We start from the raw sequence: 27,577 nt of genomic DNA, 5'->3' as shown, positions 1-27,577 counted from the left end.
CCTCCTCTCTCCTCTCCGCCCGGATTGGAGGACGATAATTCACTGCCCAGGTAAATTGGAACAATAACTCAGACCATTAGTGAATTAGTTTGTTTTGAAAATCACCCATTGATCCTGGACTGCATGATTGGGTGGAAGCTGGCATAGGCATTTAATTATCTCGGTGCAAGAGTGCTGAGGTACGACTTCTGAAGGTCAGGGCGCCGTGGAGAGGACCTTACTCCTAAATAAAGCAACGCAATAGAAAATCCAGTGCAAACCAAGTTAGGCCGCCCCTGGCTGCCGGGCTGAATTGCCAGCAATTGTAAGTGGCAGGCCATTAGCCTGGCTGTCCAAAGCAGGCCGCAGCCTCAGTACACCAGCCGCTTTCAGAATTTGGGTAGAAAGGATGGAGTTCTTGGCCCACTACCATCCCCCACCCCATAAAAGATCGTCTTCCTTGCAGGGCTGACTCCAACGTGCATGAATATCAAACAAATGCACACACACACACGCACGCACACACACACACACACACACACACACACACACACACACACACACACACACGCATGTACATGCATGCACGCACACGTGCACACACACACACACACACGCACACACACACACACGCATGTACATGCATGCACGCACACGTGCACACACACACACACACACACACACGCACACACACACACACACACATGTACATGCATGCACGCACACGTGCACACACACACACACACGCACACACACACACACGCATGTACATGCATGCACACACACGTGCACACACACGCACACACACACACGCACACACACACGCATGTACATGCATGCACGTGCACACACACACACATATACACACGCACACACACACATGTACATGCATGCACGCACACGTGCACACACACACACACACACGCATGTACATGCATGCACGTGCACACACACACATACACACACACACACACACACACACACACACACATGTCTACATGGCTCTGGCCCTGCTGACTGATGCATGTCCAAAACTGCCAGTACAATGCAGATCTTTCATTTGACTCTGCGGAGAGGTTGCACTCAGGAGGGTTAGCATTCTGACATGGAGTTGTTTTCAAAAGCAAATATCTGGGTCATTGAAATTCTAGCATTAGGAACTATGGGTCCACCATTTTGTTGTATTGTCAGCGATGCATACACACATGCACAGTCATTTCATTAGAAACACATCCCTTGTACCAACCCTACCTGGCTGTTTCATTAGAAGCACCTGCTTTAAAGGTGCTTTTTTCAGGTGTACAATCACAGACTGTAGTCCATCTGGTGTCATGCATAATTTGTAAGCCACCCTCTACTGTTCATTACTGATCAGATTCTGCCATCTAAAAATATCGAGCCACCAGAGGTCCTGTGATCTGAAACTGAGCAGTCATGAAAAAATACATGGCTAACAAAACGTGCACAGCAAAAAATAGGCAACAGAATCTAGCTGTACACCTACAAGGGCATTCTGCTAAATAAATAATTCTAATAAAGTTAGTGTTGAGTGTATATAATTATTCATAATTACAGTATAATGTTACTTTGATGGGGCTTTAACTCTATATGATCAATTATTCATGAGCATATGGTAATTCGCCATAGTGTGAAGCCCTAACGTGGAAAGAGGAGGCTTTGTTCTCTGCACGCATGATTTAAAAATATGTCAGGTTCAGCAAATCTGATGAAAGTTCCCCAAACTGTCCTAAATTACCTATGTAAACAACTCTGTTCATAGATGATCATGCGTTCATGAGAGCTGTGAATTAGCATATATGTTGCCCCAAAAATGCCTGTAAGGATAAGCGCCATGCCCTATTGGACTGGAAATATCATTCACAAAAATAACAAAAGTTGGTAAAAAGATCAACTTTGCTGTTTTCGTGACTCATTAAATGAAAATGCCACTATAACACCACAGTGTAAACAAATGCTGACAAAGCACATGCATAGCATAGCACTCCCATACATACACTGGTCTGATGTAAAATCAGATTTTAAAAAAGCCAAACAAACTAGCAAATTCCCATCTGTCCAGATTACAGCAGTACATGATTAATGCAAGACAAGGCTGAAGACATATGGGGCAGTATGTGTCATCTTAGGTGACGTTGCACCGTCAGGCCCTGCAACCAACGATGGTTCTCCGGACAGCAACCGTCAATATCAACATCACAAACTGTTATATGACATAAATGAATTTTAATTAAAGAGTAATTTATCACTGTATATAAAGTTAATGGGCAGCGTGGCCATGTGTGACATCATGGTGTGTCAGGTCTTAGCAGATCAGATAAATGGCTATTGTCACATTTTAGATTGCCACAGATTAACTGAGTGAAGTTGAATACTAATGTCAAAAAGGAAAATCACAGCATGATTTTCATCAAGTTCAATTTTTCTATTCAAACATAACTTTGTCAAGCTAATGCAATAGAGGATTAAAATCCATTACTACATACAGATTTTTTTTCTTTTGGGAACAGCTGTGCTTGACTTGTCTGACACTCATAAATTGTGTCTAACCCATTCTGCGTTAAACTTGTGATGCACCAGAAGTCTGAACGGTGAAACCCATTGGTGTTCCCTCTGCCTAGCAGGGGGAAAAATGTCCTGGTTAATGCGCCAGGCCCTGCGTGGTCTTCCTACATGAAACGAGTAAGGGCGCTCTCCAGCTTGGCCTGGCGCTCCCTCCCCTGGCTGTGAACCTCGTCGGCTGATACGTCGTCACGAGGCGGCCAACACTCCAAGACACGTCCACTGGCTCGGCGGGGATGTGGACTACAAATCGGGGACAAGCTTCCCTTCTGTGTGTGCTCAGAGAAGGAGAACAGAACACTGGCCCCAGGAGGTCTTTAGATGATGCAGGGATGAAGAAACCATTTGCCAGGTCATTCAGATCCGTCCCTGCCGTTGCGCTTTAGAGTAAACCAATTGGGATTAATTGAATGGCCGGCACACTTGGCTGTCCTGGAGAAAGGACGTGGACTGTGCCTCTCATTGGGTCACAGAGTCGTCGCGCAGGTGCATTCAAGTGCAGTGCGTTTAAAATGACTTCCTTTTTTTTTACACTCCTCTGCTACTGACCTGGAATAATCGGATATGAGAGTGCACTTCTTGTCCAATTCTCCAATCCACTGCCCAATTCAAAACACTTAAAAACAAGCACTGGTCCGTACGAGTACTTGTTAGTGGAGTACAGCCCAATCACCTTACTTAATATATAAAATATATATAGTAACTCTATGATGGGCAACAGACCTCTTACTGTGCAAAGTCTTAAATGGATTCTCATTTTGCCAAGATTGTCTTAGGTAGAAAAGGGAGCCTGATCTCAAAAACAGAAACATGCTCTGCCAAATTAATCACTGCCAAAAACCCCCCCCCAAACAAACAAACAAAAAAATACACCCCTACCCCAACCCCCACATTTTCAGATCCTTGAGGCAACATGGTGATGATTATGTGTCTGTGTGCTGGTGTGTGTATCAGGCGGCAGGAGGCAAGAAAAGTATGAGGGGCAACAGCAGGAAGGGAGTGAGTTTGGGAATAAAAGTCCTCTTAGCACAGAATCTCAGCATGTGCATGATCAGCACCGAGACCGATCTTTCATCTGCCTCCTCGACATGATCCTTTTTGTGTGTTCGATAGAAACACAGTGATATATAATGAATGGTAATTATCGCTTTAATAGGCAACTCAGCCTGTTACCATGGAGAATGCTGTTACTGATGTGCAGGTTGCTTGTTCCTGTTATGTCTGTGCACAGTTTTCCACATTATACAGGATAAGACTCATCACATTACATGAGAGTTAGGACAGCAGTGTACCTCTGAGACATTAGCTCAGGGATGTCTCCTTCATAACCTTTTATGTGAAGATTACAAAGCATAGCATCTGCTTTAGATGCAGTTGATGTATATAGATGTATATGTAAGTATTTGTCATAAGCACATTTTTTCACCAAGGTGTAGTTTTTTGTGTTTGGTTTATTGGTTGTGTCGCTGGTTGAGGTATGTCTAAGACGTGGCCAAGGACACTGTCTGCTGACAGAAGTCAAAGCTCTTCAACATGTAATTGTTATATTCAACATGCATATGCATTAGATTGCATTTTGATTCACTGGGTAATTTTTTGTATTATTCATATGTTCATATATAATTATATATAATTATATATATGATTATATATAATCATATATAATTTTAGACAGCTCAACAGATATTCTTGGGTAAGATAAAAGCATAAAAAATAAAATAAGATAAGATAAAATAATAAAATATATGTGTCATCTATGATTATTATTATTATTATTATTATTATTATTATTATTATTATTATTATTATTATTATTATTATCTAGCATACAAAAACTCCTGTAGATGTTTGGGTAAATACATTATATAGATTACAGAATGAACTGGCATTGGTGCTGTTATAGTGAATCACATACTCACATTCCTTCATCAAGGGATAAAGGAACTGGCCCAGAAATTTGACCAGAGCTGGCTGGTCTGAGCTCAGTGATTTAGCTGACACTTTAAAATCAACACTAGTCACCAGCTGCCACTGGACTGCACTGAGAACTGTGTGGTGTTGCCTGTGACCAAATGCTGCCAAGATACTCCTCAGGTCAGACAAGCAATCAAACCTGAATAGCTCCAGTAAAGATATATATTTTGTGTAGGTGTATTGCTAAAGGCTGAAGATTCCTTTGGGGCACGGGAATGATGTCATTCAGAGCCGAAGACTGCGGTGATGAGTTTTTGTTTGTTTGCATGTGTACATTTTGTTTGCATTATCGTGCAGCAGCTGGTTACCTCACAGATGCCCCATGCTTTTAGATGAGGGTTTCTCAACCTAATCCTCAGGACCTTATCAAACATCCCACCTGGCTCTAATCCAGAAGAACCCAGGGATCAGTACTGCAAAACACTGGTCCTGCAGGCTGTTGGGTTGTCACTTATGCTTTACAGTGCCTTTCAGCAAGCCAAAGCCAAAGGGTTACTGTATTCAGGCTGCTTGTTCCATTATCCAGCAGGAGTATGACCTTGCAGCTTCATTCATACTGATCAGGTCACAGCGAAACACATGATCTAATGTCATTTCCATTACAAGTTCACTGTATCTGCCCGGTGGCCCTTTGTCAGCGTGGCGATGACATACATGTAGACATGCAGTCACAATCACAAGCCTTGGCAGTGGCTGCCAATAAAACTGCACACGTAAACATTCTGGTGCTGACATTTCTCTCCTCCTGGCAGTGTGGAGTTGGCAGCACTTGTGCAAAACAGTGCCTCCGTGGCTATCGCCTCCATACTTTTTCCCCTTTCAATTAGATGATGCATTGTTACATTCTGACAGCCAACCTCAAATTAGTCTAAACTAATTATTGTAAAGCTTCCTTATTAGATTCCTTTACCACATGTTTGTCATTGCTGTCACGGCACAGATGCTTGAAGCAAGCATGCCTGTCTGGCCCGGAGATCTTTATTCATCAAACCATGTAGACAACCTCACAAGATGGACACACTCGTTATGCCGTTGTCTGCACAGGTTGCATTTACCTGACATACACCATGCTCCTTCCAGCACACAAGGTACACTTTAAGATGTCTTCCTACAATGCTCAGTGTAATACCACAAAAGGCCAAAGTGAAAAACACATCTTTTTTTTTGAGTGTTGATAATGCAAGGGCTTGACGACATTAGTTACAGTTTCTGTTTTTATCAGCGGTGTGAAGTCAGGCCCTTCTAAGACATCAGAAGGGGTAGCAAAAAAAGGGATGGAAATATAGTATAAACATATTTCATATACACAGTAAAATAACCTATTCATGTAGTCTGTTCTTGGTTACTATACGTCATATTTCTGTTTAAGATTAATACTAAACTTCTCATTAGTATGGCCGAAGGGCCTCAGTGCTATGTAGGCATATGTGCCTATGTGAGCTTTCTGGTGAAGGTTTCTCTCGTAATATTTTATCAAACTAACCACCTGTTGAAATGAATGTTTTTTTTACTGGCCCTGCACTGGCACTGGCCTATAGCAACCTGGCCCTTCTCTGCATTCTGAAGAACAAGCTATAGCATTATTTGTAAAGTGTATAACTTTGCATGTAAAGTGTATAACTTTGCATGTAAAGTGTATAACTTTGCATGGCAACTACAAGTGAGACTACAAGTGAAATGAAAGGCTATTTGACACCATTGATGAAAATCTTAAAGTAATGCACCAAGGTCGGTCAACTCCACCGGTAAAAATGATGTACAGTTTCTGTAACATGATGAGATGCACTCCTGGCTAATAACTAACCTGCGCCATTCACACCACGTTTGTTCTGTGAACTGTGGCTGCATTTTGAGAACTGCTGAACTGTATTTTGGAATAAAAAAATTATTTGAGATCGTGTGTAATTATTGTCATTATTGTTTTAGTGGAGGGGGAACAAGAGTATTTTACACAATTCATGCTGCACAGCACTGGCTTTTATTTTACAACTAAATGTATAATTTATCATGTTCTACATGGATATGTAATATTCATGATGTTTGCCTTTTCAAAAGGTTGCCAAGGTTGCTACCAGCCACCCAAATATACTGCCACTATGATTAAAATAATACTGAAAAATGATAAACATGTCAAGGAGAATGAAATTTCTATTTAAGGCACCTTTATATGTATGCTAATTATGCCCAAGATTGTACCTGTACATTTGTCATTCACAATGGCACCCTTTCAATCGTACCTAATTTGCGATGACAATGCTAAAGAATGTCCTTGTCATTTGAGAACATTAAAAACAATGATAAAAAGCTGTTCTTTTGTTTGTATAGCCTTCATAGCCACTTTGTTGTCGAAAAGCCACGCAGCGTATTGACGTGAATTGTCTAATGTTGAGTTAAAAAAAAAAGTGGAGGAGATAAAACAGTTCCAAGCAGGAGCGTCCATAGCTGGAGGGAAAAATTGTTAAGGATAATTACGGTTGAAAATGGCTTCCTTATCAGAGAGCATAGAGAAGACTCCGCTAGCTAAGAGATAACACAGAGTAGTAGTGACACATGCTAGGCTGAGCATGTTTAGCTTACTTTAATGCAAAGAATGTTCCGACCTTATCAATTCTTTCTTTTTTTCACTTTCTTTTATAAAAGAGGCTACCTCAGACTCAGTGCCAAACGATGTAAGCATCGAAAGCACAGAATAGATGAATTTACTAAAGATTCTGTTACAATATTTACCACTCAGGCTGTTGAAACTAGAACCCTTACCAGTCAGTGCCAGAGGAGAGGATTGATCGCGGGACCACTCTAAATTCTATTGGCGAAGATATACAATGCTCCACTCTAACTAATGTTCCATACGTATTATTCAAGCCTGCTGCTGTGGAGGTAGGCATTTATTATCGCACATCTCAATTCATACGTGATTTCCATGCACCGGCTAATTGTGTGAGCGAATCCGATCACGCTAAATTCATGTGCCAATACACGCTCGCCGGTAATGAGGTTCCAGGAGACGGCTTGCCATACTCCTGCACAAACTCCGTGTCACAACACATCATAAAGCAGACTCTTAACCTTGTCTGAACTGATCTTGGCACCAATTAGTCTGAATGAAGTGAAGGCCTCACATGCTTGCTTGTAATCCATTCTCATCTGTGAAAAGGGCAGCGGGCCTTGTTAGGATGGAGAACCACGAACTGAGCTGGGTAATGGCAAGACAACCAGAAGCCTGTCATGCTGGTTGTGTGGTTCTCCCATTTTTGTTGTTAATCTGTGAAAAGGGCGTTATGAAAAGGAAGAAAAGATAACAAAGTAAAACAAATGTTACCACTGTAGAACGCAGAAGTGATCATTTTATTGTTGTATTATTTTCACTAATGTCTTCTGCCACTCCGTTTGTTTCCTCCCTCTATCCCCCTGCCTTTCTCTCTCTTTCCCTGCTTCTTTATCCCTCTCTCTATCCCTCTCGTCCTGTCTCCCTCTCTTTCTGTCTTTCAGGTCTCCATAGAATGGAGCGAGAATGAACAGAGAGCGGCTTAAGGAAAAGCATGAACTGGAGGGTCATTGAGGTCACTTGCTTCCTGTTTATATGGGACCATATAACAGTTCAGTCTTCCCGCCAGGACGCGTCGGCCAGCGAACAGCATGTCACCAAGCAGTTTGATTGGCTCATCTCCGACAGAGGCCCTTTCCACCACTCGAAGGGATACCTCTCCTTCGTGGAAAGATTTCGCCAAGGATTCACGACCCGATATAAAATTTATAGGTGAGTGTTGCTTTAGTATCTATAAGATGCCATTTTTGTGCTGGTACGAGGTTAAGGTCATTTTGCTTCTCGGACCTTCACCTCCTGTGCCAGGGTTTTCTACAAGTTCGCAAAGTCAAGAAACGTTTCAGTCGAGCTCATAAAAGTTGGGCACAGCAACGCTTACCCAGGCTGCTCCCTCCCAAACCACAAGCCTTTTATCGGCTCCGAGAACTGCTAGAAGTTTCTGTACTAGGACCTTGATTTTCTCCTCATTCAAGGATGACTACTCGCACTGCTCTTATCTGCCTCTCTCTCCTTTCACGCCTCCTTTGTAGTTTTTTTTGTATAAAATTATAAGCAGCAGCACCACATGTCTGGGGCAGCATATTGGTGTTGTGGCTGTAGGAGAAAGTGGATCACAATCTCACTTTATCTCGGGTTCGCCCGATGTCTAAGTTTTCGGGGTATTTTTCTGCCCGTGTGGCTGTTTTTCGCAGGAAGAAGTTTGGTGATCAGCATTTATGGGAAAGCGGCTCAGGAAGGTGCAGGGGGCTGGATTGAGGACTGGCCCATCTAAGCCCAACTCAGCGGAGAACGCTTTCGGATTTGCACATTAAAAATAGCCTGCAATTCAAGCACGCATATGGGGTATTATTTGCATCAAGCATTAGCTGCATCCCTTCAGGCAGCCAGTTTGCTTTCTTAATATTGGCAGAATATACTGCCAGAGTGTTCAAATTTAAATGGTTTTAAGAATCCCCCTCCCCGCTTTAACTTCCTTGGTGGCGACCAGTGCGTGTGCCTTCCAATCAACTACAAAGACCGCTGTTGTCCCAAACAACTGCAAATGCATATATTTTGTGAAGCATATCACAACTTGGCAACTGATAACTACAAGACAAGCTTTAAAGTTAATGGGACAGAAAGGTGCATCAAGCTGCATCAAGCGTTAGGTGCCTCCTAATGTGGCAGAATGCAGTGTGAAAAAGCAGACAAAGCCAGGTTTGTAACCAAACATCCACAGTTCATTAGAGCATCAGATCGTGACCAGGCATATGACTGGTACTAATGGTCTTAAGAGGTCCTGTTTTACCTTACATGAAGGATTGCTTAATGCAATGCTCATTAAGGTGTGTGTTTGTGTGTGGGGTAGGTGGGGCTCCATTGGGTGGAGCATTAAGGACTGGCTACACCCAACTCTTTTTTTTCACATTTGGCAGATGCGCTTATTTAGAGCACCTTGCACCTTGTCAGTTGAACCCATGACCTTGGTCTAGCTAACACCTTCACTACCTGCTGTACCAGTTGACCTGAGAGCAGCCAGAAACACAAGAAAAACAACAACAATGCTTCTGTGGAGCTAAAATATTTCTATGGAAACCTAAAAACTGGGGTGTCAAATTGGACCATCCACAAACCCACTTGTTCTTCTCTTGACCTTTCCTCACCGATGCCTTCTGATGCCTAGCTACTCATCTCATTTCAAGACTAGAATTCAGACTAAATGCTTGTTTGAGAAAAGGAAATTCGACCTTCAGCAGCAATTTAAAATGCAGTCCTGCTCCCAGATAACCCCTGAAATCCGTCTCCCTTATCGGGGAATTTTGGATTCTTGAGTATGTTGTGTAAATTATTAAAGATGCTGTGAGATACTTTATTTACAGGCACTTGAGTTTCAGATGTCTAACAGTCTACTTTAGCTGCCTGCTGACACATTCCCTTCAGGAAGAGAAGTGGAGAAACATCTAGCTCTGAATGGCACTCAGCTCCCACAGCCTCTCCTTAAAACTGCACAAGAACTTGCTCAGATGTCTCCTAACATAACCACCGAACACATAACACTTACACAGGCTTTTTTCATGGATGTGCCACTTCATCATCAGTTCGATCTCAGTTTTGGTCACTAAAATCTCTGTTCCCTTATATAGTTATGAATATGATCAAATGGTATTGTTGGCCAGCTTTCTAAACTCTTGTTGTTTGCTGTATGTCAGTGATGAAGTAACGGCAAGGTTAAATTTATATCCCAACCAACAAGTTCAACGGACAGAAATACCGTCTGTTTTTTCTTGTCCAGTCTGCTGCTTAGCCATTTTGGACTTCAAAAATGCATCTAAATTTGCATTTCTTCTTCTTATCTTTCATCAACAAACCACTCTAGAAGACCTCCATGCCACAGGATCAAGCTGACCCCAGAAGGTTAAAAAAAAAACAGGCTAAAGGCATTATTTTAACACCTACGCGGCAAACACTAGCATAGCACCCATAGCTTCTCAGCGAGCTCTGTGTGTGTGTTTGTGTGTGTACAGTGCCCACTCACCTGGGTGCCTCGTGCATGCTTGGCTGCACCATTTACAGTTATTGTTGAGAATTGTGGCATGTTACAATTTCCTATCCCTGACATTCGGGTGGCATCCATCAGCTTTAATGTCTTACTGTGCTGAAGTGCATGAAGAGTGTGCTTGTGTGTGCGTGTGTGTGCGCACGTGTCTTTGTGAGGGGTGACGTGATTTGTCAGAACAAAATTCTAAATATTAGTCTTATATTCCCCTGCCTCTTTGCTTAGCAAAGCCCCACATATTTGACTGACAAGCTCTTGCAAATAGAGGACTGGCGCTCACGCCGTCTTTGTGCCCTCACCGCAGTGCACTTTGATTTCCTGCAGCCGAGGAAGGCGTGATAGACTTCACGTGTTTGACTTGTCAGGGGAAGATTTAGATGCTCTCTTCCCCGCCTCCCTGCGCTAGCTCCCCATCTCCCCTGTTCCTTTTACCCAGCTCCTTTTCCGCTGCTCTATTCTCCTCCGGCCCCCCCATCCTCCTTTCACCATGTTTGCGCCTCCCTTCTGTCCTATTGCTTTCATCCTCTGGCAGATCTTTCTTCCTCAGCATCCTCATCCTCCTCATCCTTGACTTGGACTGGACAACAGCCATGAGACCCACTGGGTTTGTTTGCCACATATCAATGGAGCACTTCTTTCTTTCTTTCTTTCTTTCTTTCTTTCTTTCTTTCTTTCTTTCTTTCTTTCTTTCTTTCTTTCTTTCTTTCTTTCTTTCGTTCTTTCGTTCATTCTTTCTTTCTTTCATTTATAATTTGTAGTGCTACATGGCACTTCAGGGCCAGGATTTGGGTTTCTGGCTGAGTCACCCCAATGCCTGCAGTCCCCTGTCTCAATGAATGCACATTCGTCTGTGTGTCTCTTTGTGTGTGCATGTGTGTGTGTGTGTGTGTGTGTGTGTGTGTGTGTCTGCGCATGTGCCATAGCAAGCAGCAAGGCATGTGGAGAGGAGGGCTTAGGTACGCTTTTGATTCCTGAAAGTGGGATGCTAGGAAAAGGGTTTATGTGCTCGGGAAGGACATGGCTTCTGGCACGGCTGCGCAGGGGTGGCACAGTCGATTGCATCTCTTCCGTCTGCTTCAACAGAAGGGAAAATCAAATCCAGCCGTTAGTCCAGGGTATCGCTTTGCTCATGACAAGACAATTAAATCATGCATCAATACAAAGCAGAATGTGCTGCTCTTCTCATTAAAAATTTAATCAGAAAATCTGCATTTGGCATCTGTGTGACATCTGCATGGCTGTCAGAGGAGTGGGGGAAACTCATCTATCAAATGCCAGTAATCGCAGCAAAAGTTTTGTTTGTTTCTTTTTTCTTCCGGAATTGGGAATTGCAGGCCTACAGAAGTCCAAACTGGATCCTCCATCCAAACGACAAACTAAACAAACTAAACAAGTCAGATCTCACAGATTTTAAAACTTCATTTATTTACAGGATATACAATGTACAGAATTTAAAGAATGTGACCATGGAGACAAAATCTCTGCAACTGTAACTGCCATACAGATAATTAATTCTTAAAATGACCAAATGATTTGCAAATTACAAATTATTCTTTTACTCTCCTTTTTCTTTGCAGCACAGGAGATCTCTTAAATATGAAATTATATTATATTGGTATGTGCTTTAATAATTTTGCTACAGCCAAGTAATTTTCTGTATTGGGCTAAAAAATGAGCAACAGAATCATGCAGACAGAAAGATGTATGACTTAAAATACAGACTGTTCCACAGCCAAAGCAGAGATTAGACTGAACTTAATAAACCATGGACCATTCATTCATTCATTCATTCATTCATTCATTCATTCATTCATTCATTCATTTTGTTAATATATTAAAATGATGAGGAGTAACAACAGTATAATAACTAGTAATCAGTTGTGGAAGGTGACGGTATATGAGGATAAGGTAATGAAAGAGCTAAAATCAATGCAATGATGATATAGCAGTCACAAATGAAAGAAAAAACTACATATAAAAACAACGCACAGAAAAAATTAGGATGAAATGCAACGTACAGAGAAAGAAACTCCCAGAGTGCCTGTAGCTCACCTGGTTGCGTAGGTAGTGCTTGGTGGTAGTAACACCAAAGGTTATGGGTTACTGATATGAAAGTGCATCTGGTTAATGCCATGGAATTTTAAAATGAAGAGCGTTCAATTGCCAGTTTAATGTATCAGTTCCACAGACTAAATACTTTATATCAGTTTGAAAACTGGCATAATGTAGAGTGGAAAAGAGCATGCTTTAAGTCCTTTGTCCTTAAATCTGGTACTGTATAGCAGAACATTTAAATAAACGTGCCATTTGAAGTGTACAGGAATAGAATTTGGATTATAAAGTGACTAAAAATAAAGTTAAACAGTTGGTGATATTCTACGTTTATTTTTAAGCAGTGAAAATAAGTGCTTTGGCAGATGTGAAGATCCAGATTTTCCTTTATATTGTTCTCTAAAAATGGATAAGACCATTAGACATCGGCTATATATTTATATAAAAGAAAGACTCATTTAGAGGAGAGGGTACTTCACATGACATGACTGAACATTTGTCTGGAAGCAGCATTTATGTTACAATCACTATCCCAGAATGAGATGATTACAAAAGCACTACCATTAAGAAAACACAGCCATTAGTCATGAAGTCAGTTAGGAACGCAATCCTGCCTTAAAACACTGCCGAGAGCTCTGACCGTATTTTGGTAAACACTCATCCCGAACTTCGCTGCGAGAGCGGGTCCCTGGAGCTCTGTTGTCTTGTCGATGTAGGGCATGCTGTGATTGGAATCAGACTCGGCTCGAAGCGCAGGCGTCCCCAGGCTCCTTTTTATGGAAGCAGATTAAACGGCAGCCTGACGTTGAACAATGGAGGCCCCCGATCAGCAACAGGCAAATCTCTCTTGCCCCTAATAACCGCAGCGGCCGCCTACCTCTGTCCCAGGGCCTGCGGCGGTGATCTGCGGCGCGACCTCTCTGGCAGCTTAGCAGAAAAGGTCACAGTCACTTTGAGGGATCTGCGAAAGCCCCTGCTCTGATCAGTCCCCTAAAGGTGCGTTTAGGGGGAGTAATTAAAAGCCTTTTTTGCTCGGTAATCCGTCCTGACGTGCTGATGTGTACAGCATGCTCATTTTAAACGTAATTCTAAAAGTTTTCAGGCGTTATTTTCACTTCGGAGACGTGCTGTCACGCATGTTTATTGTCACATGGGAGGAACAGGATGCTTTCTATGGCCTTTTAAGAAGCTAATGGAAATGGAAAAAGCTAAACTGGGAGACTTTGTGGTTTTTGTGCTCTGGCTAAACTTACACACCCTATTCAAGCCATCCAGCCATTGCCAGGGCCTTTGTGAGCTGCCTGGTCTGTGTTAGAGACGATAATGTGCAGAACTGTGTAGAGCACGGGGTCTTTAGAGCGAAGATCCAGAAGCAATGGGCTATGGCATTTATAAGCATTTATATAAAGACATGTTAATAATTTAAGCTGTTATTTCTAGTTATTCTCACTGTGTCAGTAGTTAAATTCAGTAGTTAAATTCAGTGGTTGAAGGTTTCTGGCCAGCACTGTCATGCTGTCGCATCTGGCCAGCACTCAGCATTTGAGCAGCTCAGACTCCAAAATGATTCAAGGTAATGAGCCTACCTTTCTTATTTGACTGAGTAATGTCAGAGACCATAAACCTACATAAATTTAAACTTACATAAATCTAAAGTGAAATAAGGAAATGCAAAATTAAAAAGGCAATATAGCAAAAAGGTCTTTAGATGGTTGGGCCCACTAGCATAATGACATGGCATTCCTGAAGGGTTACCATAAGTCTTTACATGCCATAGTGCCCATATTACCTTCCAGAATGTAGACCAATATCTAGCTATTCCAGGAACAACACAAGTCACCTTCTGATTGCTCTGGCTACAGGTCTATTATGAGCACATAAATGTGATATTGCATCTAATCGAAGTGACCCCATGCCCTACCCAGAACACATGCCATATTCTTGGTAATGCTTAGCTCTTGTAATCCACATGTCCTTACTATCACATTACCAAAAAGCAATCACACTCGAGTTAACAGTACTTGGGCATGGATTTAGAGGGCTTAGCCTGTGAAGGGTATAAGGTATAACTCCCAGTCCATTTCAAGTAGCTAAAGTGCAAGGTTATTTTGCTTTCATACATGAATACTTCAAGTAAACTCAAGTCATTATAGGCATGCACATGACACGGAAGGTCATAAGTTTGGAAGGCAAAAGGCATATATGCGATAATGTACGACGATGTGTCGGCGACATCCAAACCACGAATATGGGATGCAGAATGGGTGGCTCCTTAAACGCTCTGTGTGGCATTATTCTGGAATGCATCTCTGCTGCTGACATGCGTCCTTTACACCCCGTCAGCATGAGCTCTGTGTGACTGCACTGCAATCCTGCTCCTCTGACACTGTGATGTGAGAAGAACGGGCGCGGTGTATTTACTAAAGTCTTATTTCCCTGTGGCTCATTCGCCACGATTGGGTCGGAGGCCATTTAAAGAGGTGCGACGGGGATATAGGCCTGTGATCTGTATGGCCGTTCTTTTTGCGAGGCGCACGCCTCATGTTGTCGGGGCACGGTTATTTAGGTTGGATGATCCCTTTCACTGTGGTCATTGTTCTTTGTCCCCATCTCCCGCTCTGGCGTGGACAGGAAAGCCAATATAAATGCTAATCTCTCTATTAGTGCACTTCGGAGCCCGTGAGCTCATTGTGCAGTAATCAAAAACCGAGATGGACGATTTCTTATTTAGAATGAAAATATTTATGAACGTGGCGATCTGCTTATTGATCAGAGGTCATGCGCCGGCGAGGAGAGCGCAGAATGAAAGTAGATTTTGTTATACGGACGCAGGCGTCGAGCTCGGATCCATTACGGTGCGAGTATCCATTCACTAGGGTTTAACAAGAAGGTGACTGGAAATAATAAACTCATCATTTGGTGAAAGCTTTCATGATATTCAGCCCTTATTAAAGAGCCCTGTGTTAGTGAACTGTGAGACGAGCCACTCTGCATCTGGCGTAATGATGGCACAGCACGGCGAGAAAAAAACAGGCCATTCTGAACGAAATGTCCGTTTTTCTTTATAGCACAGTGTCTCTGCCATCTAATATGTTGTGTAAAGGTCAAAAAAGAAAAAGAGAGACAAAAAGCCAGACTTATTGTCCTTGCCTTTTAACCTTGACACATGACAGACATCAAGCTGTATTTCCGCAAGTGCCAATTTGGCAGAAGTCTTGCACTTAACCTCAGCAGTGTGCATGCTCAAAGCCCAGCTCCTTTAGTGTCTAGACTTCGTTTTGGAGGATGATGTTTCCATCAACTAGAGACAAATCAAAATGCAGTGATATTTATTTCTCTGAGCAATCAGGGAACACTTCTTCAAATTAAATTGCGGTAAAGGAGTTCCAGCTGCGTCTTAGCAACACGTACTGCAACAGCAACGTCCCACACTCACACAGAACCAGTGCAGTGAAATTCACTTTTCAGATGACTTTAACAACAGTTACACAGCAACACGGGGGCTCACAGGAGTGTGCACTCATGCCGACTTTATTTTATAGGATGTAATGATTTCCGGTTACAGTTGTACGGGTCATCATCTGCAAAGTGAAGATTGAGAGTGAAAGGTGCCATTGGTGATTTGGTTTCATAGTGGTAATTAAAACCTCGGTCAGTCTTCACGAAAATCTGACGTTAAGGACGATTTCTTCATTCACTACTGCCCAAAAAGAATGGGGAAGTGCAGTCCTGTAACCGTCCAATCGCACCACTGCAGGAGAGGGTTCATGTTACACTGTCCCCAAATGATCTCCGAAACGCAACCTGCCCTGATTCTGATAAAACCCTTATGATTGGTGAATGTGATCTTCAACACTGACCTCATGTTGCCACTGCCAGTTTGCATTTCTGAGAAAATCCGCTTCTGTGTGTGTGTGTGCCCGAGACTGTGGCTGCCAGCAATGAATAGGGTGGCAGCAAAACATTAGTCAATCCTGCACATTCATTTCCTCATTGTTAATGGCACCTCAGGACTCGCAGCTGTGCACATAACAATATGCCAGCAAGCTTCTGGGCCCGCTGTACTTTTTTATGACCCGTTTTTGAGAAAGGGTATGACATAGGAAATTTCAATCGTCAGGTACATATAGTGCTCACAGTCTTCAGTGTAATTTACAGTGATTTGTCAGATTGTTTATGCTAATGTGGGCAATTTTGTGTTGCCTCATCAGTTTAATTGGGGGGGGGGGTGACGATGAAAGCTAATCAATTTTTGATTAAAAAGATATCACACTACATTCCTCTCTGAAGTTTAAATTGACTCTTTAGATACCTGCACACTTCCTCAAGGTCATCGCACTTTACTGAGTTCTTTATTGTGCAAATTCTTTTGCATCCTTGACTTTTATTCATACTATAACAGTTCAGTGATCCTAATATCAGCATTTACTCGATGCTGAGCAGTTCTTTCTTATTCCCAAGTCATAGGCTGTTGGACGTTAAGCCCCGACAAGGCTCTCTCTGTTCAGGACTAAGTGAAAGCTAAGTGAAAGAATCCAGCTATCGATCCCACGAGGGGATCCGCAGAGCTGAGCACAATGATACATTCATGGCGTAAAAGAAATGTGAGATAGAGGACTATCACTGCCTTTTGTTTAAAACCGGAGACAAATCCCTGTGTCTGCTGGGCTGGACGGGAATACATTGGGTTGATCCTGCAATAATTAGGGTGAGGAGAGGTGGATCATTTAGATGCAGTCAATAGATAGCAAGGGGAGCTGGAAAGAATGGAAAATTGGGAGACAACTGCACGCACACACTCTCGGGACAGAAAGATGGAATGACTGGAAGGTCAGTGTCAAGGTGAGAAATAATAAAGGGAGCTTTCAGTCCATCCGTAATGCACAATAGTCACAGCAGCACTGTAATCAGTCAGCCACCACCTACACCACCTACACACACAAACACACACGCACACATGCATACACATTCTTGCTCTTTTTTGTACACAGACACACTCTGTGTGTTGTGTCCATTGTCCATATGTAATTTATCACAATACGGTTCTATCTAGTTCATCTATTTTTCTCAAGATTGGAGAAGCAACCCACATCATGGGATTTTTAATATAGTTTTTATCCATCAAGTCATCCAACCAATCTTAACAACCCAACTGCCTCAACACCTAGCCAGTCAATCATCCAGCCACCGAAATAACTACCAAACCCTTAAACCACCCCATCACCCAATCATTAAACTATAAAACCCTTAAACCACCCCATTACCCAACCGCTAAACCACCAAACACTTAAACCACTCTGCTAACCAGTCACCCAATCACCCAGTGTCTAATCTACCAAACCACTCAACCATCCAACCACTAAACCACCAAACAACTAACCCCTGACTAACCATCTAATGAAGTGCCCCACCACCCTGCCACTTGGCCATCCAACCAGCCAGCCCACTAATCACTCAACCATCCACACATCCACCAACCAAAGAAGCCGAAACCTTGCAAATCCACAGTGGTAAAAGCAGGGAAGGGGATTATGTCACATCTTGCTCTTGAACGTCCGATAATCATCTGGCACAACGGGATTAGGCAATTACCGGCAGGAAGAGCTGGTAATTAGTGCAGCGCTGAAGCTGGAGGACGTGGCATGGTTAAGTACTGACTGAGCAAATCATTGAGCAGGACGCACTTCCACTCCCGGAAGAGTTCACCCACATCACTCTGGGGAAGAGCATCTCGCTGAGATAAGGGCGTCATGGAGACCAAGGCCGATCAAGAGTGAGAGAATCTTCTGAGAGGGCAAGTATTAGCTGTCAGGTGGGAAAATGTTGTGGGGTTTTTAAACCAATGGCAAGGCAGAGTGCTGTATAGTTTCAGGAATGTGACTCACATGCACATTTAAAATGAATTTACAATGGAAGAAGGAACAAATTAGTCATCATCATGGTACTTAAAGGGGTTTATTATTTGCAAAATTGGTTTCGTAAATTATTGCAACAGTAATTGATGATTATGATACAGATAAACTTGAATTTGATTTGCTGGAGCTGATTTAGTTCTATATAACACTTTTTGCTATAGTTTCCAGAGATCATTTACCCAGACATGCACCATGATAATTACCAGGTCATGAATATTTAGTTAAACATTGTGTTTAAATGGAAATTACTTGACCACCAGGGCAAAAGTAGCTTTCCCATTTACATAAGCACCAGAACTTAGTTTTTTCCTTTTTGTTTTTGTGTGCTCCTGCATGTGTGTATGTGTGAGTGGTAGTTAAACTTTAAGAAAACTCTTTTAAGCTATGACACACACCAAATAATGGAAGCTATTCCACAATTGCAGTGATAGCTCGATATATATATTTCTAAGTACAGCTATAAATGATGAAGCACTCACCAGCATACATACAGTGCATACATTCTAATCGACGCCTACAGTCATAACCACACCACCTGCCCCTAATAAAGTGCAGCACAGGTTTTCACAGGTCTGCACGGATCTCCATTATCTTCCCAGCATCTTTATCTCTCTCCCTCTCGCTCTGTCGCTCCCTCTCTCGATCTGTTTGCTGATGAGCATGTCTCTGAGCCGTAAGCCCACTTGAGAGTGATTTACTGTAATAAAATGCAATATGGACAAGATGCTTGTTCTCGTACATCTCCTCCCCAACATTTTATTAAGCACATCAAATTACTTGATGTGTAGGTGTGTGAGTGCGTGCATGTGTGTGCGCTTCTCAATCGCCTGTCTTGAACACACACACACACACACACACACACACACACACACACACACACACACATTGCGCTGCCATGTTACAATAAAAACTCTGCTGCCATAATAGAAGGTCTGCTCTGAGCATCAAGTCACTGTAAAGCTCAAAGATAAGAAGGGTATTAGGTCTTGATTCCGTGATTAGATTCAGTTTAGATCTCACACAGCCTCTGGCTTATAGCAGATTGCACTCACCATTACACCAAGTTCATTGGGAGAACGGTACAGTATGGATTATCTTTTTGGGTCAATTATAGGGAAGTCGGATCTTTCTCTTAGGGCTGCTCGAAAAGCTCCGCTGAACCATTTGTCCTGGATTGAGTTGTTTCTACTAACGCATTTTCGAATTGTGCACCTCCAGGTTTCTGAAAAAGCATTCTCCTCCGCCTCCTGTGCTTCCTCAGTTCCTCGGGTGAGCGGCTCAGGCGCAATGCTCTCACTGACTGTCGAGAGCCATTTTAATATGAGAGTAACCCCCATGCCAAAGGTTGTTAGTAAATGTAATGAAAGCATTTGTCATAGTGCATTTATACACTGCAATGCGCAGTGTAACAGATATCTGGAAACAAGTAGCAACAGAGGCAATGGTTATGCCTAGGAAAATGGAAGGAAATACACATAAACAAACAAACAAATGGAGAGATAAGTTACTGAATTAAGATCATGTCAATAAGCCTTGGTCTGATAGCTTGTCAGTTAGGCTTCTATGCTGTACAGCACTACAAAAACAATACAAAAAGTATTGCGACTCTCAACGTAAAAAATGGCCATTGCTGCTGAATCAAGTACTCAGTGTTACAGCGTATGTCTTGACTTTTTTTGTAATTATATAATTTATAAGGTAGAGAACAGCAGGTTTTATCCAAAGTCGCAGTGATCACCATATGCCTATCAGAGTCATCCGTTCAGTAGCGATCTGACAGATTTCTGAAGGCCCTTGACTCTCTAAGGAAGATGTGTGCTGGCTAGCTATCCTCGGTCGCAGGGAGATTGGTAGTTTCTAGGGCAGCGTAGACTCCTTTAAACCCCACGGCAGTAAAAATCATTACGTTCTTCTTTAGGACAGACAGTGATGAGAGCTCCCCCCTCGCAGGCCCTTGAGTACGCATATTTAGAGGTGAGAGTGAGTCACCATCTTGTCTGCCATTCGTTGTGTCCTCACTGAAGCAGCGGGAGACTTCAGCCTCTCTAGACAGATGGGCCCAGCAGGGCTAGCTCACTGAGCCTTCTCACACATATTGGAGAGGCTTTCTGCTGTAGGCCAGAACAGTGGGAGAGAAGAAAGAAACAATTAACACTGCGAGAGATAGAGAGAGAGAGGCAGAGAAACAGAGAGAGAGTGTGTGAGACAGAAATAGAGAGAGATTTAAATAAACCAATTGACAATAAGGTTAAAAGAAAATCAAAAAAAAAAAGTGTGCTGATATATCTGTGATTAATTCCTGAGAAAGCAGTTTGGGTTAATATGACTCATCATCAGGATGTACAGGACTATGATACAATACGTAATGACTAACAGTGCAAAGCAGTACAAAGTATTGAATCTCCATGTTGTAAGCAGATTAATAAATAGATACCTAGTGAGGCTGTCAGAGGGAGGTTGTGTCAGAGGGAGACAGAGACCAGTATAATGTGGTCAAAGGCGAACTAGTTCGCACGACAAGCACACAACACCGAGCATTCTGGGATCTGCAGAAATAGAATACGCACCCACAGTACTTCTCATGGTCTCCATAGCGACTAGCATTATATGTCTTGGTTATGTACCCTTGCAAATTACCCTGGATGATGTTCCAGTGTAAAGGAACACATCATACAATTACAGCTTCAAAAGGCTGGTCTATGGAACAGTGTTTAATTTGTTTAACTTTTAACTTTTTTTGTTTCACTTAAAACGGTATTAACCACCAAGATTGAAGTATGTTACCTGTCAGATAACTGATTCAAGTCACTTTTGGTGCATTTTAACCAAAGTCTGTTCCCAGTGTTCAAGACACCACACCGGCCCTTACCCAGAGAAGCATCAGCAGGTGGAGGGAAGGGTCATGGCACCAATATGTCCCCGTCTGAACTCATGGCTTGAACCCACAACTTAATGCGTAGCACGGCTTAACTCCATGCTTAATGCACTTAATGATTATTACCATGATAACAGAGGAAAGTTACATTCTAATATTACTGAGTGCATAAAAGGTGAAAGACCTCAAAATACCTGCCTGATCCAGAGAGGCCAAGAATTCTCATTTCTTAACTCCTCCATGACACCATTTACATGCCCAGAGTAAGTCAGTCCATCTCCTTCATCTTGCCTCACAATTCATATCTCTATTACGCAGCCTTGAACAAATGTTTATAAATAGCCTTCTCTGTTTGCTTTTCCATTAGGAGCCTGTAGCAGGCCTGAGCTGCATCCACCACTGCTGCCTTAAAAATAGCTCCACGACTCGGCTCCTGCCCTGCGTCATGCCTGCCTGGACGCCGTGAGACTCCAGGCCACATTTAAGCATTAGCTACTGCAACTGTGAAATGGGGTGGGTGGGGATTTGAAGAGGCATAAGCAAGGAGGGAGAAGAGATGGAGAATGGAAGTACAGAGAACACGGAAAAAAAAGAAAACATGAAATGCATCGATTTCTAACGCTGCTTCCCCATTGTGGAAGAAAAGGCCTCTGCATGGAGATTTATCCTTTAATATGTGTAAGGGTAGTGGCAGCTCAAAAGTGTCTGGGAGTTCGATTGTTTGTGGAGGCATGATTTATGACTTTAGTTTAGGAAGGGCGATGATTATGGAAAGTCTGCCCGTGCTCCTGTTTTCCCAGGGCGGCATTGGAAAGGAGGCCGTGTGAGCTTCAAAACCTACAGCAAAGACGAAGGGTTGTGGAAGGGCAGGGGGTAACCCCAGCACGTACAGAGAGTATGTGTGTGTGTGGGAGGGGGGTTGGGGTATGTGTGTGAGAGGGTGACAAAGCGAGAGAGAGAGAGAGAGAGAGAGAGAGAGAGAGAGACGGGATGAATAACTCATAAGGGTAAGTCCTACAGGCTTCAGTTATTTTACAGGCTGTCTGTTAATTGTAGATCTATAATGATGGCAACCAAAATAGACTTGAATTGGATCTCAGTAAAAAAAAAAAAAAACTTCAACCCTGCAGGGCAAACCATTTGTAGCATTCGAGCTAATTGTGTTATATCACCTCTACACCGTGGTGCACGTATAACATCCACTTTATTCTCCTTTTCTTTCAGTCATGTAATATTGAAGAAATTCTAATCACTTGTGTCTATACAAAAGATGTCCGTTTATTTCCAGTTAGAAGCTGAGCATGAAATTGACATGCAGCTGAATGTTTGACAAACACAAACAGCTTTAAATCTCCCTCAGACTGCCCTTTGTTTTGATAATCCTGTCAGTTGCATGGTTGGGTACAAATGTGGAGAAAATATAACTATTCCACAGGGGCTTTGATCACTGGCATGTGGTCTTGCCAAAACCAAAAAGAATGACAGTATTGTTTATGGAGGACAGTGTGTATGTGAGTGTGTTTATGGCAGTGTATGTTTGTGTGTGTGTGCATGTGTGTGTGGTGTGTTCGAATGTGTGTGGTGTCGTGTGTGTGTGTGGCCGTATGTGTGCATGTTTTTGTGCTGTGTGTATGTCTGTTCATGTGTGTGTATGTACACATGTGGTGTGGGTGGGTGTATGCGTGTGTGCGCACACATGCTTATGCCAGACCACAGAGTCCCAGCCAATGGTGCAATCACCCTCCAAACAAATGTTGTTCCGGGAAGCCGTGGATAGACATTCGTTTCTGCAGCCTGAGGAGGAATAGTCGCCCTCCCACTCCTCCCCTGCTGGCAACATGGCGCCGTCAGGAATGACCATGCAGTGTAGCCATTTGGTGCCGTGGATTAGCGCAGGACCCCTGCTCTTAATGTCACCCACTTTTAATGGAAAAAATGAATCTCCCTGTGAAATTGCTATGGGGGCCTGACACTGCGTGGGCGTCGTGAGCCTACTGCTCTGTGAGAGGCCCCTGCAGGCTGATAGATTGGGACTGGGGGCTTGTAAAAAGCCTCGTGCCGTATTGTATCAATGCATCGTAAAAGGTCAAGTGGGGTTTTCGCTCCAAGCAGGCGTGGACCAGGCTGTCACACTCACTGCACCTTGCGCAGTTCCAGCTCACTGACACTGCTGCCCAACTCTCCTGCAACTCTCCAATATTCATGCTTCATTAGGAAAAGCAGGAAGGGTAGTGTGAGTCCTGTCTCCCATAACCAGAGGTTTGTAATGGTGTAAAGATTTGAGCAGGAGGAAGAGGTATCACAAAGGGCCTGTGTTTGAATATGAGGGATTTTACAAAAAAAAAAGCCCTGCCTTTGTTACATTAAAGAGAAAAAAAGTGCCCATTTCCACACTCCCTCCTGCTAAATTACTTTGATTGTTTTATCCTTAAATTCCAGTCGGACCGAATATTTGTAGTTTTGTTTCTTGCATGGTCCGTGTCTGTTCCTTGCTTCTCAGACAGGAATAGACCTGGGCATTACCAAAGCCAGGGTTAGACTCATTAGCCAAATGCAGTCCCTGCAGGCATGCATACTTTACTTCAGTGAACTGTGCTGGAGGAGCAGCTTCATTTGATTATGCGGCTGTCTCTGTGATGAGAAGTAAACAGACAGCTCTGCTATAAATGTTCGATTGTTCTTTCGGGGGGCGGGGGGGGGGTGGTCTTGGGGGAATTGACTTGTGACTGGAAGCTCGTCCTTGTGCACCTCTTATCGAAGGCACACTTGAGATGCCTTTCTCGGAAGTTGCATTTGGATGCAGTTGGAAAAAAAAAAACTGCAAAGGAACAAAAAGAAAGATGCTGTGACCCCACCAAACAGTGTTTTGTAGAGTGGGACGTGTTTACAGATGAAGAAACAAACACTGGTTTCCCATTCTTACGGGATCAAGAAAGGCAATGCGATACGGTGTATGCGATTTCTTATTACGGGATGGCATGTGGGTACAGATGCGGCAAAACAGACCTGTGGCGAGAGCAGATACATGTCTTTTGGGAGATCTGCGCGTTGCCACAGTACTGCTGTACAAAATGAGGCTTATTGGTGAGTGGTGCTTAAATAAATTGTTGTTCTTCTATGTCTTAGAGAGAGGGTGTTTCCATCAGGGTAGCAAGAATATCTGACCTGATTCATGTTAATAACCAGACACACACCTAAATATGATCACACTAAAACTGGGGCACCTGGCCTGGCATTATAAGGCCCGAGTCCTGGTCCATGCTCCAGTGCCCTCCCCATGTCATTGTGTCTGGCTTTGGGCAAGAAGGCTATAGCACTGAATTACTAAACTCCTGCTTCTAGCCTCTGCTAATCTCTGCACAAGGACCCAGTCGCATATGGCTGGAACATATTGCTACTGCTGCTGGTCTGAGTTATGAGGGAGGACATTTAGGCTAAGCTCGTGCATTAGTGGGCTTCGGAGCACACTGCCAACCTGATAAGTGCGGGCTGCCCTCTCCGCGAGGTTGTTAGCAACGCCGAGACTCGTTTGTGGAGTTAGCATTTTAATGGAGCCAAGCTTTGATAGAGCTGCCTTGCAATAGCGGGGACGTCGGTAAGCATGCTGACTGCTTCCCATGAGCAATATGCGCTTCAGTAGCACGGTTACAACCACGCTAACGATCAGACCCCGAGTGGACGCTGCACTACCAGGATTTGCTTTCTTGGAAAAGGCGAGGCACACTGTCTGATCTGTTGTCAGATCTCACACGGCTTGAAGCCCATTTACCGCAATTCAGTGCTCTTCCCCAAAGAGTTCTTCATAGAAGCTGGGCGTACACAAGGAGAGCCTCCCTGAGCCGTGCTCAACACATCGCGGCGTACGCACAGCGGAGCGTGGTAAATCTGGACACAGTCCAAATGCAGGAGTGCGACGAGGGAAGACGTGTAGGCCGACACTAATAGCCGCTGAACGGCCACGGTGAAAGGTGTTTTGTGTCGAGCTACGTGCTATGAGACTGCATCCTACGGATCAGATCGAGGAAAATTGGAACTAAGTAATAGGTCAATTTGGAGGCCCAAGGAGCTATTCACGACTAAATCAGGGGAAGGGACACTTGTGGTTTGAAAAGAAGAGAAGGAAAATAAAGGGGGTGAAATATTCAGGGTGTAGACTAGCGGTCAGAGCTGTTTTTGTTATTCCAGCTGTTCGAAACATAACCAGTGACTCGGATTTAGCATATACCTTCCCAGTCCCATGAAGTTACGTGTAGCCTATTAGTTAGAATTCCTGTTAGAGAATGACACATTATTTATGTAACCAGCATACATTTCTGTCTTTTAACTCAGTGGTATTACTCATAAGACTGTCATACATGTGAATCAGGCAGGCCATTGGATGTACGCAGATGTTTGTCTCACAGGAAATTAACAGCAATTAAGTGAACGCAACAGGGCAATGTGCAGTGCACTGATTGTTCTGTGATAATCATTTTCCAGCTTTATCTGCTGGGGTATCTAAAGGCATTATTCCTTGCAAAGTGAAACATAAAACTTTCCCCACTAGGACATTTTTTAATAAACAGTGCATTTCAAATCAATATCTAAGAATTTTTGTGAATACCATACTATTTAATCTATTTTATCTAGTTCAAATTAATTATTCAGTCAGTTCATTGATGTGTTAATTAATTAATCTCTCTCTCTCTCTCTCTGGCCCTCAGATGTGCCCCACACACACACACACACACACACACACACACACACACACACACACACACACACCTTTCTCTACATCTCACTCTCTTGTGCAGTTTTATGTGGAGGCTTAATACTCCTCATTATCTGCCCTACTTTACCTTGAGATTTGTTGATGCCAATGCAGACACAATGCAATTTGCATATATTTGTTACTCACTCCCTTGAAGAGCAGTAATTAGAAAGTGCTTAGATCCATTTCCAGAGGCGTGAGACGGCGAGCCTCCCCTTTCACGTGGGCTGCGGAAAACCTCAACTGTACAATTGAATTACCATCACCTGTTAGTTTTGCACCATCCATGCCGTGTGCTGCACGCTACGCTTACACTGCCTGAAGAAGAAGAAGGGAAAAAAAAACCTGTTGATCTCAGGTTGCCGAGACGCCTGACTAAAGAGGCGTCAGAGTTGAAAATTGTTCCTGCACCCACAGCACTGCAAGGGCTGACCCCATGCAGGTAGACTTAATTGTATGTGGATGCCTGGAGCTCGCGGCTGCCTGGTGATATTTTCATTACGACAGCAACCTCTACGCTCTCCAAAAATTTCCAGCGTTTGTTCCGTAAGCCCCTGCTCATTCCTGCCACCACTCACACCCACCCCATTGCGATCCTGAGGTTGTCTCGCCGGAAATAAATGAGGAAGGAAGGGGATTATGCTGCACAGAGAGCCGACGCTCCGCGCGAGGGGGAGTGGTCGGACAGAGCCGAGCCGCAGCCGAGCCGTAGCCGTGTCGCCGGGGCCCACAGCAGCGGGGATCTGCACAGAACCGATGGAAGTAACCGCAAATGAATGCCAGTTAATAGTGTGTAGATGAAGTCTCACAGGGGAGAGATGAACGCACAAGCATGCTGGCCCTGTCTGCCAGTCAGGCACCTAAGAATCTTTGCTGAGTGTGTGGTGCACATGGACTGTGAATGGCAGGAGATGAGTAAAAAAAGCATTTTTAAATAATGAATTTGACTGTTCGAAGTGATTCAGGTGGAAGTGACGCATTTCTGTTCAGTCTGCAGTTTCTGATAAACAATATGACACCATACGATGCTGACTATTACAGTGATCTTTATGTATTTTGTAAAGAATACTGAATGGCACGGCAAATATTACATAAAGGGAACGACTGCATGTCCAGGAGCACTTTCATTTGAGGAATTACAGTTCAAAGATTTTCTCTTATAATGGAGATCTCAACTTCAAAGCTAAAAAAGCACCCCAGTACAAATGTAGCAATAGACATGAAGAACACTAGTAGTTGTAATAGTTGGCTTGGCAGACTAACAAGAAACAGTGGATTGGTTTTACTGGGTGCACTGGTGCAGGTATTGTTAGACTGACACTACTAATATTACACACATTCTCAGTCCCAAGCTTTACAAGCTATCACCCAT

General features: G+C 43.3%; 1 protein-coding gene across 1 annotated transcript in view; it reads left to right on the top strand.

Moving 5' to 3' along the window:
- Positions 1 to 27,577, top strand: part of brinp1 (bone morphogenetic protein/retinoic acid inducible neural-specific 1) — a 90,781-nt gene that overhangs the window by 15,767 nt on the left and 47,437 nt on the right. Inside the window, 1 exon segment of the mRNA XM_035527592.1 lies at positions 8,023 to 8,290. Coding sequence (XP_035383485.1) covers positions 8,073 to 8,290 — 218 coding nt within the window. The 5' untranslated portion in view covers positions 8,023 to 8,072.

Source organism: Electrophorus electricus, chromosome 6 (genome assembly GCF_013358815.1).
Source record: "Electrophorus electricus isolate fEleEle1 chromosome 6, fEleEle1.pri, whole genome shotgun sequence".
NCBI classification, from domain to species: Eukaryota; Metazoa; Chordata; class Actinopteri; order Gymnotiformes; family Gymnotidae; genus Electrophorus; species Electrophorus electricus.
The sequence above is the reverse complement of the archived record's forward strand: the minus strand, read 5'-3'. Positions and strand labels throughout refer to the sequence as shown.